Genomic DNA, 19,712 nt, shown 5'->3' with positions numbered 1-19,712 from the left:
TAAACCTTTGCTTGATTTATTTTCAGGTGCATTTGACATCGACTTTGTTGCTGCATTGTCTAAAAGGATTGCTGACTGTCCCAAGTTACTTCAGTTTATACTTGGATGGAAGATGGGAGAGTCAAAGTATTAACAAAGCCTGAATTGAAAGATCCCAGAAAGGACAGATACTGATTCCATTGAAATAATCATTATCACCTTTATATTTTCCAGCATCTCAATAGCTGTCGCCCTGGTGCAAACATCTAATAGAAATCCTAATTGTTGGCTTCTGATTGTTAGTGTCTTGGTGAAGATCGCCTCTAGTCTGTTAAGGCCACCCCAGTTACGTTTCCTTGCTGCTGGTTTTTCAGGCAGCTCTAGGTGCAGAGATGACTGAGCTCACAGGCAGGGTGTCTCCAAGTCCACTGGGTGTTGTTACAGCTCCTTGTGTATCCAAGGTGGAGCTACGTGTTTCCTGCAAAGCTTTGCTGGACAGAGATACCCTCAACAAATCTGACCCATCTGTTGTACTTATGATGCAGTCTCAGGGACATTGGGTAGAGGTAAGTGGCAAATGATAGATATTACCTGATTAAAAAGGCAATTCTGATGTGCTTGTGCATGAATGTATGTATGAAATGTCAGTACAACTGATTTGAAATAAAGTGGATCATGAGCTTGAGTTTCCTTTAAAACAGCTAGACAAAGATAGATATGCACAGAGATCTTATTTAACATTCTTAGTTTTGCATCTTGCACTCATCTGGACACCTTGCAAGAATACCAATATAAGGGGAAAACAACAATTTATACTGTATGAGGAGAGAGTGCTGATTGGTTGGCAAGTGGACTCTGATTGGTAGAGGCATAGCCATGGAGGATGTGCCAATTGATGGTGACTGACAGTTAACTGCCAATCAAACTTGGTTAGCAACTGGCTCAGGGCCATTTACAAGGTTGCCGATAAGCCCAATCCTCAGTGTGCTAAGAATTACGCTGACAACCAATTTAAGATCATCAGTCGGGCTCGCATTGTGGCACATTTGTGTCTGCTGGAAACTACATTTATTAATACACAAGGCCCTGTTCTTTGTAGACAGAAAGAACATGTACACACATTGTGTCTGTTTCAGCTAAACAAAATAAGTGACAGCCATTCATTGACTCATTCCTCAGGGCAATGCCTTGACCAAATAGGGTCAAGCTGTCTGGTTTAAATTTCAAACAATGCTTGGCCATTAACCACCAGTCACCATCAATCGGTGCATCCTCCATGGCAATGCCTCTACTGAAAAAAAAGAGACATGTCAAAGCTTTTCATCTTGCACTCATCAGGGCATTTCGCAAGAATACCAATATAAGGGGAAAACAACATTTTATACTGTATGAGGAGAGAGTGTTAATTGGTTGGCAAGTGGACTCTGGTCAAGCTGCCTGGTTTAAATTTCAAACAATGCTTGGCAGTTATTTCAAACAATAGAGGCAGAGGCAATGCCATAGAGAATGCACCAATTAATGGTGACTAATTGTTAACTGCCATGCATTGTTTGAAATAACTGTCAAGCATTGTTTGAAATTTAAAACAGGCTGCTTGACCAATCAGAGTCCACTTGCTAACCAATCAGAACTCTCTTCACATACAGTATAAATTGTTGCTTTTCCCTTAAATTGGTATTCTTGTGTAGTGTCCAGATGGGTGCAAGCTGAAAAGCTTCGACATGTCTCTTTTTTCAGCAAATTCTGTACTATTCCTAGTTAAGATGGCAGCTGCACTTTACTAATTCATTGGCTATGAAACAGATCAGTACATCCTGAGAATATGAAAGGCACTATATGACTGCAAATTCTTTTTCTCTTCCTTCAATGTGTGTGACTTGAGTACCATGAGTTATGTGAGACTGATGCTGGCTGACTCAACATCCTTTCTTTTAATATGAGCAACACATTGTCCAAATTTGTTGCCATCCCTCTGCTTTTGTATGATTCTGTAGCATAATATGAAAGGATATGGGGGAAAAGTCAGAAAAATTGGATTAAAGTGCGGAATGTAATTGATGAACTAACTGCACAGGAAAATAGAATTGAGTGACCTTATTATATGCTGTAGTTTCAAATATTCTATGATTTTTGTGCATAGCATTTCCCCAGAATACTTTCAAAATGGTGAGATTTGGTATGCAGAAAGTTGTACTTAATTGTAATTAATTCATAATTATATAATGGGGTTTAAGAGATTTTCTCCTCTATCTCAAGTATATAACAGTCAACTCTCTAATATGGTTGTTTTGATATTTAAAAACATGCTGTACATTACCAAATTTCACAGGCTACTTGTCTTAGTAGTGTGGCTTAAGAACAGTTTATCCCAACTATACTGTGTCAGTTCAGCTAGAGCAGCACAAAAGTCAGCTCCTGATTAGAGCAAGCCCTATTACAACTATAGGAAAGTGTTTGCATTCTAACCTATCCCCTCATGAATTCTGCAACATTAGTGAAAAATAAAACACTTTCATCTGTCAGCATAAAGTAATCTTCTCAAGGCTCCTCAGTGAAGTTATGACTGTCTGACATTTAATTCAAACAGATATAGGTTAAATGCACTTACGTCACACCAGGCAGGGGAATTATTATAGGATGTATCCTCTGGGCACTATCAAGAACTATATAGTTAATCTATGTACATTATTCTTACTAAATGAACTGACTATTATTGCTGGTTACCTGAATAAACGTCAGTGACAGGAAAAAAGGCTCTCAATTTGTGTATTCACAGGCTAATTATGGTTCTTAATGGTGCCTAGGGGATCCATTAACTAAGAATAAGTCAGCAGAGAATAAAAAGAAAAAAAATAATTGTCAGCATTCTTAGGGTAACAAGTAAACTCTGTAGAAACCCCATCTAGGCCCTGAACCCAAGATAAAACATGGAGGCAGCTGGCGGTTTTTGTCACCTATTTATGTGCACCATCTAAAACATGGTGGCAGCAGACAGAGTGTAAAGACACAAAAAAACCTCAAACTGAAGGCTACAGACCCAAGAGACCTCTGAATGCTTGTAAGAGGACAGGAAAAATATTGAAGAATGGAGAATGGAGCTTTGTGGATGCTACAGATGTAAGCAGACACACAGACCCAGAGTCCTGACAGCAGTGTGTACAGATCACAATCAAACACCATAGTACTGAAGCAGCAACAGATCCAGAGTTTAAGGTAAACATGGAGTCTACATTGCCACTCCCAGAACCATTCCAAAGTGCGAAAGGCTCACAACAGGCTCAACACTGGGACAATTGGAGGAAGAGATTCTCCAGATATGGAACAGCTTCAGGTTTGCTTAACAAGGAACAGAAGGATCAGGTCAGTACTCTACTCTGCACAGTAGGGGCCGTAGCAGACAATGTTATTGCAAGACAGTGCATCGACGAGGCTTCGAACTCATATGAAGAAGTTCTCTACGCATTCAATTCGTACTTCAGTGTTAAAAAAAATGATAATTGAATGAGCGAAATTTAATAAGAGGAGGTAAAAACCAGGTGAATCCATGGATTCATTTATAAATGACCTACACAGACTCACAGAGAATTGAACTATGGGATCCTCAGAGATAAATTAATATGCAATCATATGAGGAAAGATTTAACTCTCACAAAGGCAGTACAAACAGCACAACAGACTGAGCTTAGGAAGCAAAACAGTGCAACTGTTCTTTGGGAAAGTGATGGCCCTTGGCGAAAAGTAAGTGAAGCCAGTCAATATGTTGGACTGAAAAGAGAAAGCGCAGTGAAATAAAAGCTTACAACATCAGGAAAAAGCACGCCAACCACCATCTTGAGATGCTTTTGACGTGCTGGAAAGCCAAACACAAGCGAAAGAATGCTTAGCAGGGCGAGCTAAGTGCTGCAACTGTGGAAAATTAGCACATTTTAAAATCTGCAGATCCAAAGTTCTTATAGCTCATAGGAAGAAAGAGATAATAACAAAACCAAGTAAAAGCCAATAAGTGGAAGTGCCACAGAAAAAACAAATATCCATCTTCGGGGAAGCTAACAAACAGAAAGTAATTACTGGAGCATTAAACTAGAAGTTGATGGTCACCTCATGGAGTTCAAACTAGATACTAGGTCAGGTGTTTCAGTATTATCTGATGAACTGAAATGGCTTAAAATATCACATAACAGCCATCCTCCATCCAGTTGCATGGTGCAGGAAGGACTACATTAAAGTAATAGACCATCACTTGGGAAGATTAAGATACAAGGATAAAGAAATTGTGGAACCCCTGTATGTGATTAAGAGCCAGGAGTCTGGTTTATTGTGTAACCTGGAATATTGTGTACAGTTCTGGGTGCCACATTATAGGAAGGATGTGAACACATTGGAGAGAATGCAGAAGAGGCTTTCAAGAATGGTTCCTTGGATGAGAAACTTCAGCTATGAGGGTAGATTGGAGAGTTTGGGACTGTTCTCCTTGGAGAGAAGAAGACTAAGAGGAGATTTGATAGAAATGTTCAAAATCATGAGTGGGTTGGACCGGGTAGGTAGGGAGAAGTAGTTCCCACTCATAAAAGGATCAAGAACAAGGGGGCACAGATCAAAAGTGATTTGCAAAAGAAGCAAATGTGACATGAGAAAAAACTTTTTCACACAGTGAGTGGTTCAGGTCTGGAATGCACTGTCTAGGAGTGTGGTGGAGGCAGGTTCAATCAAGGCATTCAAGAGGGCATTGGATGATTATTTGAATAGAAACAATGTGCAAGGGTACGGGGAAAAGGCAGGGCAATGACACTAGGTCGTAATGCTCATTTGGAGAGCTGGTGCGGACATGATGGACCAAATGGTGTCCTTCTGTGCTGTTAAAATTCTGTGATTCTGAGTCATGATTACTGAGCAGAGAAGCATGTTTGCAGCTGAGGCTCAGTTGCAAGGTTGATGAAATTGCTGATGAGCTGTGTAGTGAGGTATTCAGGAATGAATTTCCATTTCATTTTCAGGCTTAGGAAAGTTGAAAATAGAATATCACATAACCCTAAGTGCAGATGCTAAGCCTATATGTCTCTTCACAGTGAGGAAGATCCCTCACCTACTCTTAGACAAAGTCAAAAGTGAGATTGAACACACACTACAATAAGGGACAACCTCTCCAGTAACTACACAGATGAAGTGTTGTTCTGGAATGGTCACAGTACAAAAATGTAGTGGTTCAATCAGAATCTGTGTGGACTTGACTCAATTAAAAAGTCAGTAGAGCATGAGATCCACCCAATGGCATCAGTGGATGAAAGTCTCGCTAAATTAGCAAAAAAACACCCTCTTCACAAAATTGGATGCTAATAGTGGCTTTTGGCAGTTTCCTCTGGATAAAGAATCCAGATTGCTGACTACTTTTATCACCCCATTTGGTCGTTATTGTTTTAACAGGTTACCATTCAGGATTGCTTCTGCGCCTGAGATATTTCAAAAGAACAATGTCTCAGACCCTGGAAGGCATGGAATGAGTACTATGCCATATGGACACCATTCTCATACATGATTCATTGAGGGAAGAACATGACCGTCGAATCAGAGCAGTCCTCAATGTCCTTCAAGAAGCAGGTTTGACATTAGATGACAAATGCAAAGCCTATGATAAAATTCTTAGGCCACATTGTCCAAGCTTTGGGAATTACAACAGATCTGCGGAAAACCAAAGTCATTAGAGAGTTCCCACAGCCTAAAAGCATCACAGAATTACAAAGATTCCTCGGTGTGGTCAGTCAAGAAGGCAAGTTCCTACCAAACTTGGAGGAAATCAATGAGACGTTATGGCAGCTGTTGAGATTAGCTCAACAATGGTGTTGGAACGTGGGGCAGCAAAATGCTTTTGACATGATCAAAAATCTCCTAATTTCATCAGAAATTCTAGCCCACTACAATTCAGAGTTGCTGACAACTATAGCAGTGGACATATCATCTACAGGCTTGGGAGCAGTGCTGTTTCAAGTTCAAAAAGATCGACAAAGAAGACCAGTTTATTATGCCTCAAGATCGCTCATGGATACAGAGAAGAGATTTGCAACCATTGAGAAAGAAGCATTAGCAGCCATATGGGCCTGTGAGAAGTTCTCTACTTACGTCATGGGATTAAGGTTTAAAATTGAAACTGACCAGAAACCATTGGCTACTCTTCTTAACCTAAAGGAAATTGCAAAAATGCCACCTTCAATTCAATGTTTTAGACTGAGACTCATGTGGTATGATTCATTTACCGAGTATGTTCAAGGGAAGTACCAGGTGACAGCAAATGCATTATCAAGAATGCCAGTGGCAGGAGCCAAGCTGGAAGATTTAAATTTTATGAGGAAGTGGAAGCAGATACTTCGGCCATTACCAAACACTTACCGGCCACTGAGAAGAGATTAAGCAAGCACAACAGCAGGATGATGGTTGCATCAAAATAAAAGAGTATTGCCAGAACAGATGTCCAGATTCCTAACAACCCAATACTTTGCCAATACTTCGAACAGAGAAAACATCTCACAATCAGCGAAAATTCCTTAGTCTTTAATGACAGATAGTAATCCCTAAAAAGCTTCAACCCAACACTCTTCAGAAAACCCATCCAGGTCACTTGAAAATAGCAAAATGCAGAGCAAGAGCCCAACAGTTAGTTTGGTAGCCAGGCATTAGCCACTCCATTGAAGAGTTAATCACAAATTGCCTTATGTTTGCAGTGCATATCCAGCAGCAGAGCGACCATTTGCACCATCTCCATTTCTTACGAGGCGATGGGGGTGTCTAGGAATAGATTCATTCAAGTTCAAAAGCAAAGTTTTCATCAGCAGAAGGAAGGCATTGTAATAGAAAAAACTCCGCAACCAAGATCTTCTAGAATTGAGACGTACCAGGGAAATTTAGGAGGAACTGAAGAGCCTTGATATCATTGGGAAGGAAACCAATGGAATCTTGGACATACTATTTAGATCTGGATGGAGACAAGGAGCCAGTGACAAGTAGAAACTCTACAACCACCCAGGTAGAAGGCACTCCTATCAAACAATGAGAGAGTGCAGTTCATCCTCAACCTTGAAATGAAATCAGGAGCAAATCAGAGAGATTGATCAAGGCACCACACGGACTAACCCTGTGAAGTCTGAGAGTTTGTGGGGAGATGTAGGAGTAAGTATATAGTTGGGATTAAGACTTGGAAGGAGGTGTAGAATAAAGAGTTAACATCAGGAGTACCTGGCACTGATGTAACTACTGACATAACTGTGATGCAATGTCACATGACTAAGAGACTGAGATCTGGTGGGAAGCAGAGGTACAACCATGTCTAGAGTACTGAGATGTACATTGATCTGTAAATAAACAAGAATGAATTTTACGAACAATAGTCTGTGGCAGCATTCTTAGGGTAATTGGCAAACCCTAAAGAAACCCCATCTGGGTTCCAAACCCAAGATGAAACAGTTTTCATTTTTCATTAAAAACTGAACTGGCTTTTGCCAGGCTGTTAACCACAGGTATGAAAGAGAAGTGGAGCAATCTGGCTTAAAACACAATTTAGAGACATAAGAAAACAGGAACAGGAGTAGGCCATTCAGCCTCTCAAACCTGCCTTGTTATTGAATTAGATCTTGGCATATCTGTATCTTACCCCATTTACCCACTTTGGTTCCATATCCTTTAATTAAAAATCCATCAGTCTCACTTTTCACATTTTAAATTGACCTAGTCTCAACAGCTTTTTGGGAGAGAGATTTCTAGACTCCTATTACCCTTTGTGTGAAGAAGTCTTGACATCACCTCTGAATGACCAAGCTCAAATTTTAAGGTTATGCCCTCTTGTTCTGGGCTCCTTTAGCAAAGGAAGTAATTTCTCCCTATCAATAGTACCAAATCCTTTATTCAGATTACCCCTTAATCTTCCATACTTAAAGGAGTACAATCTAAGTCAATGTAATTTACTTGTCCCCATCACTTAGCCTTTTCAGCCCTGGTGTAATTCTAGAAATTCTGTGATGCATCTCCTCCAAAGCCCAAATATCTGAATTGGCCTATCCCACAATTGGTAATGCACTTAAAGAAATCAGTTGGTGCCAACAATTGTCCCACAATAATGAGAAGATATAGACAGTAAATCCAGGGCTCGGAGCCTGTTATTCAGTCCGAATATCCACACTACTCTTTCACTAACACAGACTTAACCTGCAAGCAAGCTTCCTCTACCACACATTTGCCTGCACACACATAAAAGAGTGTGTAACTCCTCTGTATATACTACAGCTAATGGCTAATACCATTTAGGACATTTCCACAGTAGTCCCTGGCAATTAGAAAGGATCAGGGCTTTGTGGGAGAGCTCAGAGCATGGCAATCGGGAGGGAGGTGAAGATTGATGCTTGGGGAATGAATCAGAACATTACAAGTAGAAGGAAAGCAAAGATTGGTGTTAGGTGAGCATGTCAGAGAATGACAAATGGGAGGATGCCAAAGATCAGGGCAAGGTTGGTGGGGAGGATGGTGGGGTGGGGTGATGAGGGCAATCAGGAGGGAGGGAGGCATACATAGAGGTTTGGTGGTTGGGGGTGGTGACCATTTAGGGCAGCGAAAAGAGACTGTGATTGGCTGACATTTTGCTTGGGGGTGCTGGTGGGAGCACTGGTAAGGTGGGGGGGTGGGGTGGTGGCATTAATATCAACCTCAAGGTGTCTGACCTTTTGCTCACAACGTTTTTATTTTTGTTCCAGTTTTGAAATAGTTACTGAAATGACGTAATTTACCTATTTACCAGTAATATGATCATTTACATATGGCTAATAATTCATGTAAGCCCCAAGTACATAACTTTTAAATAAGAAATTAAATAACCAAATAGAATTAATTATTGACGGAAATAGTTGGTAGCATTAGAACTGAAACCTCTTGTGTTCAGTTCCAATCTGTAGCAAACCTACACTATTGTGGAATAACATAATGGTGAATACTAAAATCCTACTACTGCAGTATGGAATAATACATTTCCGATACTATTGTGTGAAATTGTATTGCACAGAACAATATAGTTTTAAATACTATAGTGTACTTGACATCTACTAGTATATTGTGGGTTAGTACATTGCAATAACGTAAGGATAAATTCGGTGCTTCAAATTTTGAGTTGTACTCAAATGGGATGGGAGTCAAGGAATCTCCAGTCTGCCCTTCCATTAAGTGTAGCTCAATACCTGGAGCAGAAATGCTGACTTTAACTGGTAGTCCCTGATATTAGAGTGTGGAATTGTAGTTTTGCTTTGTATTGTGTTGCTACAGGCCAACAGGTGGCTCTGTTACTTGTGACCTCATAACAGCAGTAGTTCCAAACCAAAGAACCATTGGCAGGATTTTACATCCTGCGGGCAGGCACACACACAACATGATCAGGTGTAACAAAGCGCACGATATTTTGGTCGGCGCGTATGCATGAGAGTCAGCAGTGGTCCGCCAACAATTAAGCTTAATAAGGCCATTAAACCACTAATTAAAAGCTATTTTTCACTGCCCGCCCAACCTTACGGTTGGCGGGTGGGTGAATCGGCCAGGTGGCCTTTGGATTTTTTAGGAAACCTTATCCACGGGTGGGATGAGGTTTCCACAATTAAGTAAATAAAAAACATATAAACATTTTTGGGCAGAATTTGTATTCTGTTATGTTATTGTGAGTGAGTCCTATGTCAGGACATTGTTTTCAGATTTTAAAAATCTTTCTTTTTGATTTTAAAATTATTCAGCTCCCTGAGGCAGCTCCCTGCCTTCATGGAGTTCTCAGTGCGCGCTCCCCCGCGCACAAGCAAACTTTTTCACTCGCATGCCACCCGCCCCCACCCTGACAGCACTGAGCTTCTCAGCGTTAATTGGCCAGCCAGCGTGAAATCGCGGGCGGCAGACCATTTCCTGGCTGCCCCTGGGCCTGCTCGCTGCATCCGCCCAACGACCCAAAAATCCTGCCCCATGTTTGTATCGCGCTTGACTTTGGTGTTTCTATCTGTTCATCAAATTATTAGTGATAAATTCTCCCATTAATAATTTCTCTCACACATTCCAGCCAATTTCTTCTTCATCTCTTTGAGGATAATCTTATTTAAATGCAAAACCTTGGATCTATGGAACTGACCAGAACTGAAGATGTGGGGATGAACAGTTATTCTACAGTTTTGAGTGATTTCCTCTAGGGCTTGGGGAAAAGTTGTAAAGATTTTTCTTTTGAGAGATTGTGTAAGTCAGGTCTGGCAAAGCATAAACTAAATTTGGTCAGTAGAAAGAGCATCTAGAATGTCATGTTCTTTTCATGCTTATATACTAAGAGTGATAGTCAGTAGACAATGGAACCCATAGCTATGCTAAATACAACAGAAGCCCAAATTTTAAGCTACATCTTCATCAAAACCACTGTTAAAGCTGGTGCAATCAGCTATAAAATGAATTCTACCTTGAAGTGAATTGTAATCAAGTAAGTTCCCTTCAGAGAGAAAACTGGTAAATATGTGCAGTAGCTCTCAGCCCCCTATGTGGAGCACAACATGTTGTAAAGTACTACAATGTGTATACATGATTTTCATCATGTACAACAGCAAAGTCCACTATCAGAATCATACGTGTAATATTTTCGATGGATCTCGTTGCCAAGTGATGACTAAGAGAAGCTAAGAGTGCAAAACTAATCGTTAAAGTATTTACCCGTGACATCATCAACTGAAACCATTAAAAAAAAATTAAAGCAATGAGCTGACAGAAACACTGTGGGGTAGATTTTATAAGCCCTCTGCCAGATGTGCTTTCGGTGGTGTGGGGGGGGGGGGTGGCATGTAAAACATGACAGGTGGCTAGCCCATCGCCTTCCCACCTATCTGTAACACATTCCCCATATGGTGCGTGGGGAAGGGGCCCACTAGCAGCCCCACTCTTAGGCCTATTGAGGGCACTAACCTCCTGCCTGCATGAACATAATACACTGTGCAGTGGAAGGTGGGTGAGAGTCCACTTTTTCACCCAGTCTCCAAAACCCTAACCCCTTCCCCACTCACCCCTCCCTAGGGTGCTTGATCCCTCCCTTCCCAAAAAGCCCGACTCACCTCACTCCGTGTTTTGGTGGAGCCAGGCTAAGAAGCCTGGCAAGGGGACAAAAGAGTGAGAGCCGAGGTGCACAGATCATGGGAGGGTAGGGAGTGGGGACAGGAAACCTGGCATTTCAGTATTTAGGAAGGGGGCCTCCGATGGGCCCTGGGGAGCTGTAAAGGAGGACCCACCCTTTCCTGACAATAGCTCCTGGAGTGAGACTTGGGTCCAGACTCTGCCCACTCTGGGAAAAATTGGCATACCGTTTTTCTCATCATCTGCAAACTTCTTATTCATGCCTCCAACATTTAAACCTGTCATTGATATTTACCATGAGCAGCAAGAGACACAGTTTTGAGTTCTGCAGGACCTCATGGAAGCAGCCCTTCTCTCCTGCCACATCCAGTCATGAAGGAGGAAGCCCTATAAATATCTCCATCCTCAATGATGGAGGAATCCCAGCACATCAGTACAAAAGGTTGAAGCATTTTCAACCATCTTGAATCAGTAGTGCCAAATGGATGACCCATCTTGTCCTCCTCCTGAGGTGTTCAGAATAACAGATGCCAATCCTCAGCCAATTTAGTTCACTTTGCTTGATAAAGAAATGGCTCAGCATACTGGATACAGCAAAGGTGATTGGCCCCGAAAACATCCCAGCTGTTGAAGATTTGTGCTTCAGAACTTGACCTGTCCCTAATCAAGCTGTTCCAGTACAGCTCCAGTACAGTACTGGCATCTACCTGACAACGTGGGGAATTGTCCAGGTATGCCCTATCCACAAAAAAAAAGAACAAATCCAATTGGGCCCATTGCTGCCATATCAATCTACTTTCAATCATCAGAAAAATGATGGAATTTGTCGTCGACAGTGCCACCAAGCAGCATTTATGCAGCAATAACTAACTTACTGATGTTTTCCATCAGGACCACTCAGCTCCTGACCTCGTTACAGCCTCATCCAAATATGGGCAAAAGAGCTGACTTCCAGGGGTGAGGTGAAAGTGACAGCCCTTGACATCAAGGCAGCATTTGACAGCATCCAGGATCGCTGGCAAAATTGAAGTCAATAGGAATCAGGGGAAACTCTCCACTGGTGTAAGTCATCCCTAGCACAAAGGAAGATTGCTATGATAGTTGGAGGCCAATCATCTCAGCCCCAGGAGTTTCTCAGGGTAGCATTCTCGGCCTAATCAGTTGTTTTCATAAGGTCAGAAGGGCAGGAAGTGGTGGTGGTGGCATAGTGGTATTCTCACTGGACTACTATTCTAGAGACCCAGGGTAATGCTCTGGGGACCCAGGTTCAAACCCCATCACAGCAGATGGTGAGATTTGAATTCAATAAAAATCTGGAATTTAAAGCCTGGTGATCACCACAAAGCCATTGCCATTTGTCATAAAAACCCATCTGGTTCACTAGTGTTCTTTAGAGAAGGAAATCTATCCTTACCTGGTGTGGCTACATGTGACTCCAGACCTACAGCAATGTTGGATGGTTGACTCTTAAGTGCCCCCTGAACAAGGGCAATTAGGAATGGGCATTAAATGCTGGCACATCCCATAAAAAAAAACAAATTAAGAAAAAAATTGCACAATTTTCAACTCCTCAGTTACTGAAGCAGAATGTGTTCATATGCAGCAAGACCTGAACAACATTCAGGCTTGGGCTGACAAGTGGCAAGTAACATTTGTGCCACACAAGTGCCAGGCAATGACCATCACCCACAAGAAGGAATCTAACAATCTCCCCTTGACAATCAATGGTATTACCATCGCTAAATCCTCCTACTATCAACATCCTGGGAGTTACCATAGACCAGAAACTGAATTGGACTAACCATATAAATATTGTGGTTACAAGAGCAGGTCAGAGGATGGGAATTCTGAGGCAAGTAGCTCACCTCCTGACTCCCCAAAGCCTGTCCACCATCTACAAGGCAGAAGTCTGGAACATGATGGAATATTTTCCACTTGCCTGGATGAGTGCAGCTCCAACAACACTCATGAAGCTAGGCACCATCCAGGACAAAGCAACCTACACTTTGTCTCCTTATAACAACAATGGCTGCTTCAACCACGCTTTTCTGAAAACAGATGCAAAATATTCATTAAGAACCATGCCCGTGACTTGCACCTCCACACACAAGTTACCTTTCTGTTATCTAATTCGCCTTACTCTTCCTTTAACAACTCTGCCTTCAAACATCCAATTCCTGTGCGTCTTCCCCCACTTTGCCCAACCCTTGGTGGTGGTGGTGCTTTCAGTTGCCAAGGCCCCAAGCGCTGGAATTCCCTCCTCTTCACCTCCTCCTCATCGTTTAACACCCTATTTCTTTGAACAAGCTTTTGGCTGCCTTTCCTGATATATTCTTTGCCTTGTGTCTATTTTTCCCTCATGCCTCTGAGAAGCACCTCGGGACATTTTCTATGCTAAAGCACTATATAAATGCAAGATGTCATTTTTGTTGTTGTCGGCAACTGCCCAGCTGGGCTGCTTTAAAATCATATATTTGTAATATAATAGTGTTTTAAACATTTGCAAACCTTGTGTGATTACATTTTATATCAAAATAAAAACCTTGCTTTGCAGTTCACATAGAAACTAACTTTAGGAAATGGGTTTCACTTACCTCTCATGTTTTGCACTGGGGACATAGATTTTCCTATGGGACAACCTGCTTTCTCTCTATTGGGTGTCTCTGTGTTGGTGCTTGCTTATGTAAGATGTCATGATGCATTTGGAGAGTAATTGATAGCAATGAAGACTGTGGTTCCAGAAGCTAATTTCCTAGTGGAAGTGCCTAGATATTACCATTGTGGGTGGCATCTTCCTGCAAGGCTCCCTTTCTGATGTGAAATACAGAAGAGCTTGTTTAGATACATACATGGTGACACTCCCATTTGAAGAAATAATTGCCGAGTATCAGGGCATTTGAACACTTTGAGAAAGCACATAAAGTCACAACTACCTACAATGAGCATGTCGCAGCTTTAACAAGCCTTCTGTTGCCACCTCACTTTCTATCTCATCTCCTCCCACAGGGTTTGCTGTTTGCCTGGCAATGATTTATTCTGCTTCCTTTTAATGTGCAGTTAAGATTTTCAGCAATGGTCCCACTTCTATTTTTTGGTGCTATTTATAGGCCTTTTTCCCCTTTGGAAGGCAAAAAGACAATATTAAGGGCACATGAATGACATGGGCACTTTACCTCAAATGAGCACATGCATCTGATGATAAAATGTGAAAGTGCACTTTTTCTTTAAATCATGCCCTTAAAGACTAGCTGCAGCACTTGAGACAAGTAATGTAAGTTTAGAGTAAATAAGGTGCTTCAATGTTTGCCGAGGTTACCCTTAGCAGAACTATGTTCCTCTGACAACCACATGCTGAAATAGTGGTGAGTGAAGGTTGTCCTTGTAGTAAAGGATGTTCATTATGAATAGCGCCTAGACTTAGCTTAGTTATCCTGGTGAGGTCATTGAATCTCTTCCAGCACCATGTAACAATTCTGGGGGTAGCACTGTTTGCCTCTGTCACCTCCCTCTAGACAGCCTGCATCACCTTCTTAGATGCCTTCCTGCCCTTCGTGCCCAATAAGCTTAATCCTCTGGCCCTTATTACATCTATGAATGTCTCCAAAAATCTCAAAATCCTTCGATCTGTTGGCACCTCCAGCACTGCTGCTTCAGCCATTCTTGAGAATGCTGCACTATGACTGCTGCAGTCCTTCAAAGGCTGCCCTAGAACTATATTTCCCTCTCTCTCTGAAGCAATAAACCTTTCAGGAATGATATTACTATTTCAAAGTAGTAGTTTCACATTGGTGGATGATATGCCCTCTCCGCCAACAATATATCAGGTGGAGGATCTAGGGTATACACATATTTTATTACCTGGTGGTTTATCAGAGCACATGTGTGTACCCTATTTCATACTATTTTCATTTCAAGTATGGAATTGACCTCCTTAATGTGGGAGGTGCGCAGTGCGGGAGGACTGGTGATGAGCCTATTCCCCTCAGAAAGACATGTTCGTGCGATTTTTATATCTAGTCCTCGCTGCTTAAGGATAACATGTACACCTGTTCTTTCTGACAACCTGGCAGGCTGGTAGTCCTGCAGGATATGTGGCCTGGTAGTACCTCAGAATATGTCCCTCCATTGGTCTGGCAGATGATTCTCCATTAGATCAGCATGACAAATCGTAACAGTCTAGCAAAATGTTAACTTTGTGACTTTGGAGCGAGAGTGCCATCAAAGCAAAGAGATATGCTAATGTTGGTGGAATAATAACACTCTTGATGCCTGTTATATAACTAATACAAACCAACAAAACCTCTTCTAGCACACACAAAGTGATAATTTGTTATAAAGTTAGCTTTTCTGAATCACTCAGACCGCTGAGAAATTGGATTTTCTCCAGAAAATGAGGATTGCCTTACTTTGGATTGAATCAGGCGTGAAGTTCTATTTGAAACTCATTCTTAGATCACCATTCAGAGAGGTATACTTCATAAAATTTCAACCTTTTCATAGAAGTAGATCTTTACTTTTATCCTCAGTAGAATGGACTACAGTATAACTGTGACTTGTTACTTCCATCAGATTCTGATTAAACTATACCCCACCAAATAAAATAAAGAAATCAGCAACTTGATTCACTGTCCCATGCAGCATGTTGGCATCACAATGAATCATTTTTTTAAAATAAGAGAATTCAAACCCAAGGTGGTATCATTAAAAATGGATGTCTATGTATCAAGGCTTTATTTTTTTTTTCTGATTTCTTCCCCTTTTTTACCGCCTCTTGAAGGTAGGTAATGTAACTGAGCTAAGCTATCCACCACCACCTCATGCAAGTGGCCACTTTCCATGTATGAGTTTAGGTAGTGCTTTTGAGCATAAAGCATTACTTGAGTTGAGTACAAAATCAAAAATCAAGTGGGGAAGAATTGTTCTGCTGGTAAAGGAGTCTGCCTGGTTTTTCATCTGATAATTTAAAGTGCTAAAGAGGAAAATATGCCTTTCTTGATTGGTAGGTATTCCAGCTCAGACTGATCCCATTCTCAACCAATGTTTCTGGGAATGGCCTCTGGATAACCATCAGCTGTAGGAACCCAATTAACTTTATCTTTAGCCAAACACACTGAGGCCAATTTAGCATCTCAGCTTAAAATAGACTTGGGTTTGAACCTTGTATGTTATTGTTCTATGTGGCTTGATGCAGGGACATTTTGACCACAAAGCAATCAGGGGAGACAATACTTTTAATATAGTTTCATGGAATGTGGGCCAGTATTTATTGCCCATTCTTAATTGCAAATGAGAAGGTGGTGATAAGCTGCCTGCTTGAACCGCTGCAGTCCATGTGTTGTTAGGAAGGGACTTTCAGGATTTTGACCCCCAGCGACAGTGAAGGAACAGCGATATATTTCCAAGTCATGATGGTGTGTGGCTTGGAGGGGACCTTCCAGGCGGCCCCTCTGCCTCCTCGTCCCAGCCCTGCTCCGGTAAGGCTGAAAAGAAGAACAAGGACATGTGATTAGTTCAAGTCGAGACAATGTCAATGTGCATGCCTGCCCCCTGATCAGTATGAGCTCCTCCTTCCATAATCAATGGGAAATCTATGTTGGAAGCTTAAATCACTAAACAGTCAATAGTGGAATAGTTGCAAGGACAGACATGATGACCTCAGTCCATGGCATTCTTACTTCCCCCTGGCATCCCAGCCACACCACCACCGGTGGACCTGGGTGCATGGTGCCTCTCCAGCTCCATTGCCACCTGCTCATATCTGGTTATAATCGCCAACTGTGCCTGGCCTCCGCCAGTCCACATCTGCTCTACGTTATTGTGTGTGATCTTCTCCTGAAAAGGAGAGAGGAGCATTGATTAGTCCCTGCTGTAACTGGATTGCCATTGCATCCCTGCCACCCCTACCTGAGTGAAACACTGCAGGGCTCCTGTGAATCGTGACCCTGGAGCAGCCGCACACTCACACCATGCAACCAGGGCTGACCTCCCTTGCCCACATGCTGCCTCCATCACATTTGGCACCACACGGTCTAACCTTGCAAAGCAAGGATGCACAAGCACGTGGAAAGCCAAGGGCAGCAGATGGATGGGGGCCCCTTCACCTGGAAGTTCCCCTCCCAGCACGTCGGCAGACTGACTGACATATTTCGGATTTCCAGTGCTGCGCCTAGGTGCAGATCCTTGTGGTAGCCCCCAAAACAGTACTGTGGGTGTCAGTCTACCACATGCAGAGGGTGCAGAACCCAGTTCAGTACAACCCTCTCAGGGTGAACTAGGCATGAGCAATAAATGCTGGCCCACCCAGCGAAGGCCACATGCCATGAATGATTCAATGCGGTAACTACATTCAGAGTTGGGGGGGTTGAGCGGGGCCTTGTGGGGGGAAGCCTAACTGCTGTGTTAAGTAACCCATGCCAACACGGTACTCACCCTTCCTGAGCGCAAGAGGTCGTTGAAACGCTTGTGCCACTGAACCCACTTGTGTCGCACCACATCGTGCGAACTCACTATCTCTGCCACCTCCTCCCAGGCATATTTGATCATGTGGGTGGGTCTCCTCTTCCCGTCCCTTGGAACGAGGATCTCACACCATGCTGCCACCTCCTCGAGGAGGGCAGCAAGGCACTCGTCTGAGAGGTGAGGGGCACAGTGCCCCACTGACCTGCCCTCCTGCCTGGCCTGCTCACCAGCAGCGCTCTGGGGAGCCCTTCTGCTGGCCATGGCTGACAACCTTTGCAAAGCTGCCAGGGCACTCTTTAAACAGGCCGCCGGGTTGCCATTGGATCTGGCGGTCATTGCAGTCCTGCTGCCACCCGCTCCTTCCTGCTGTCCTTGGGAGCTGTGTTTCACGCTGGGCGGGCCTTAATTGGCCCTCCCACATAAAATGGCGGTGTGGAGCCGATCGTGGGCGGCAATCGGCTCCACAGCCGCCTGCGCCTGGTACTGACTGGCCCACCTGATGGGGAGAAATTCTTCCCATGTAGCTGGTTCGTTCAGTTTCTGGTCAATGGTAACACCCAGGCTGTTGATAGTGAGAGATTCAGTGACGGTATTGCCATTGAATGACCAGGGGAGATGGTTGCATTCTCTCTTGTTGGGGATGGTTATTGCATGGCACTTGTGTGGCGCGAATGTTACTTACCACTTATCAGCACAAGCCTGGATATTGTCCAGGTCGCTTATTAGACAATGATTTTATTCTTATTGGTGAGGCTGAAGTTGGACATGCTTATATTTTACTGGACAGATTGTGAAGAAGCATTTAACAGTTCACATACATTAAGTATTCAACAGGCGTGACCTTAATGCTTCACCCTGTAAGCTTCTTAAAGAGTGGTCTCACTTCCCTTTAAAGTTCGGATTGTTAATAGGATCCATGCTGGTTGGTGAAGTCAAAACCAAGACACAGAGCCATTTCTTCTTGAGAGAGTTTATTGACTTTGTCCATGTCAACACTTCTCACCTACACCCAGTGTCCCAGCTATCCACTATTTATATGTGTTCAAATACCCATCACCTGTTTCCCTTAACGATGGAGTTGGCATTAACAAACCTCAACAAAGTAATTGAAAAGGCATTGACACGGACCCCATACTAAGTATCAATGACATGAAGCAAACTTTGCACACAATTTCCACACGTGGAAAACCTTTATTAACCCACTAAGCAATAGTATATACTTACAACACCAGCTGCTTAGTAAGACCCTTATGTAGGAGTTTGTTCCTGGGTGGTCAGCCTGCTGAACAAATTCTTCTGCATGACTTTTTTTCTAAAAATATACTTTATTCATAAAATTTGTAAAAGTACACGACAAAACATTTCAACTTGAAAATTACAGAAAGTGCCATCAAAACTCGACTTGTCTGTGTACAGTGTGTTCCACTCTAGGTGCCACTAAACAATTGTTTAGTAATTCTTTTGATATTTACAATATACATTCCATGTCAAGTATACAGCCTAAGGGCAGAACATTTCAAATTGAAAATTACAGAAAGTGCAATAGGATTCAATTTTTCTTCATACAACGTGTTCCTCTCTGAGATGCCTCAATACAATTTCAATACTTTTGAATTCATATTCAATGTTAGGCATACAGCCCAATTTTCCAGCCCCTCAGTGCACTATGGCCGAAAGGCTTTGGACAGTGATCTTTCCCTTTTGTGCCTCTGCAGCAGCTGCTCCAATCCTTAGTGCATTTCTCAGCACATAGTCCTGGACCTTGGAATGTGCCAATCTGCAACACTCAGTGGAGGACAATTCTTGGCACTGGAAGACCAACAAGTTTCAGGCAGACCAAAGAGCATCTTTCACCAAATTGACAATCCTTCATCAGTAGATGATATTTATCTCGGTGTGTGTCCCTTGGAATAGCCCGTTGAGAGCAGAGCCCTGTGTCAGAGAGCTGCACAGGATGAACCTAGACAAAAACCATTGAATCTCTCTCCAGACTTTGTTTTCAAAGATGCAAACCAGAAGGAAACGAACAATGATCTCTTCCCCACCACAGCCACCTCAAGGGCAATGTGCGGAAGAGGGTAAGACCCCATGCGCATAGGAAGCATCTGATGGGGAGGGCCTTTTTCACACCAGCAAAGATATATCTTGGTGCTTGTTTGAAA

At 42.6% G+C, this 19,712-nt stretch overlaps 1 protein-coding gene across 1 annotated transcript in view; it reads left to right on the top strand.

The window, feature by feature from the left end:
- The first annotated feature begins 371 nt into the window (after window positions 1–371).
- Window positions 372–19,712, top strand: part of cpne7 (copine VII) — a 192,549-nt gene continuing 173,208 nt past the window's right edge. Inside the window, exon 1 of the mRNA XM_041191819.1 lies at window positions 372–545. Coding sequence (XP_041047753.1) covers window positions 372–545 — 174 coding nt within the window. The remainder of the gene's footprint in view (window positions 546–19,712) is intronic.

Source organism: Carcharodon carcharias, chromosome 7 (genome assembly GCF_017639515.1).
Source record: "Carcharodon carcharias isolate sCarCar2 chromosome 7, sCarCar2.pri, whole genome shotgun sequence".
Classification (NCBI taxonomy): Eukaryota; Metazoa; Chordata; class Chondrichthyes; order Lamniformes; family Lamnidae; genus Carcharodon; species Carcharodon carcharias.
The sequence above is the reverse complement of the archived record's forward strand: the minus strand, read 5'-3'. Positions and strand labels throughout refer to the sequence as shown.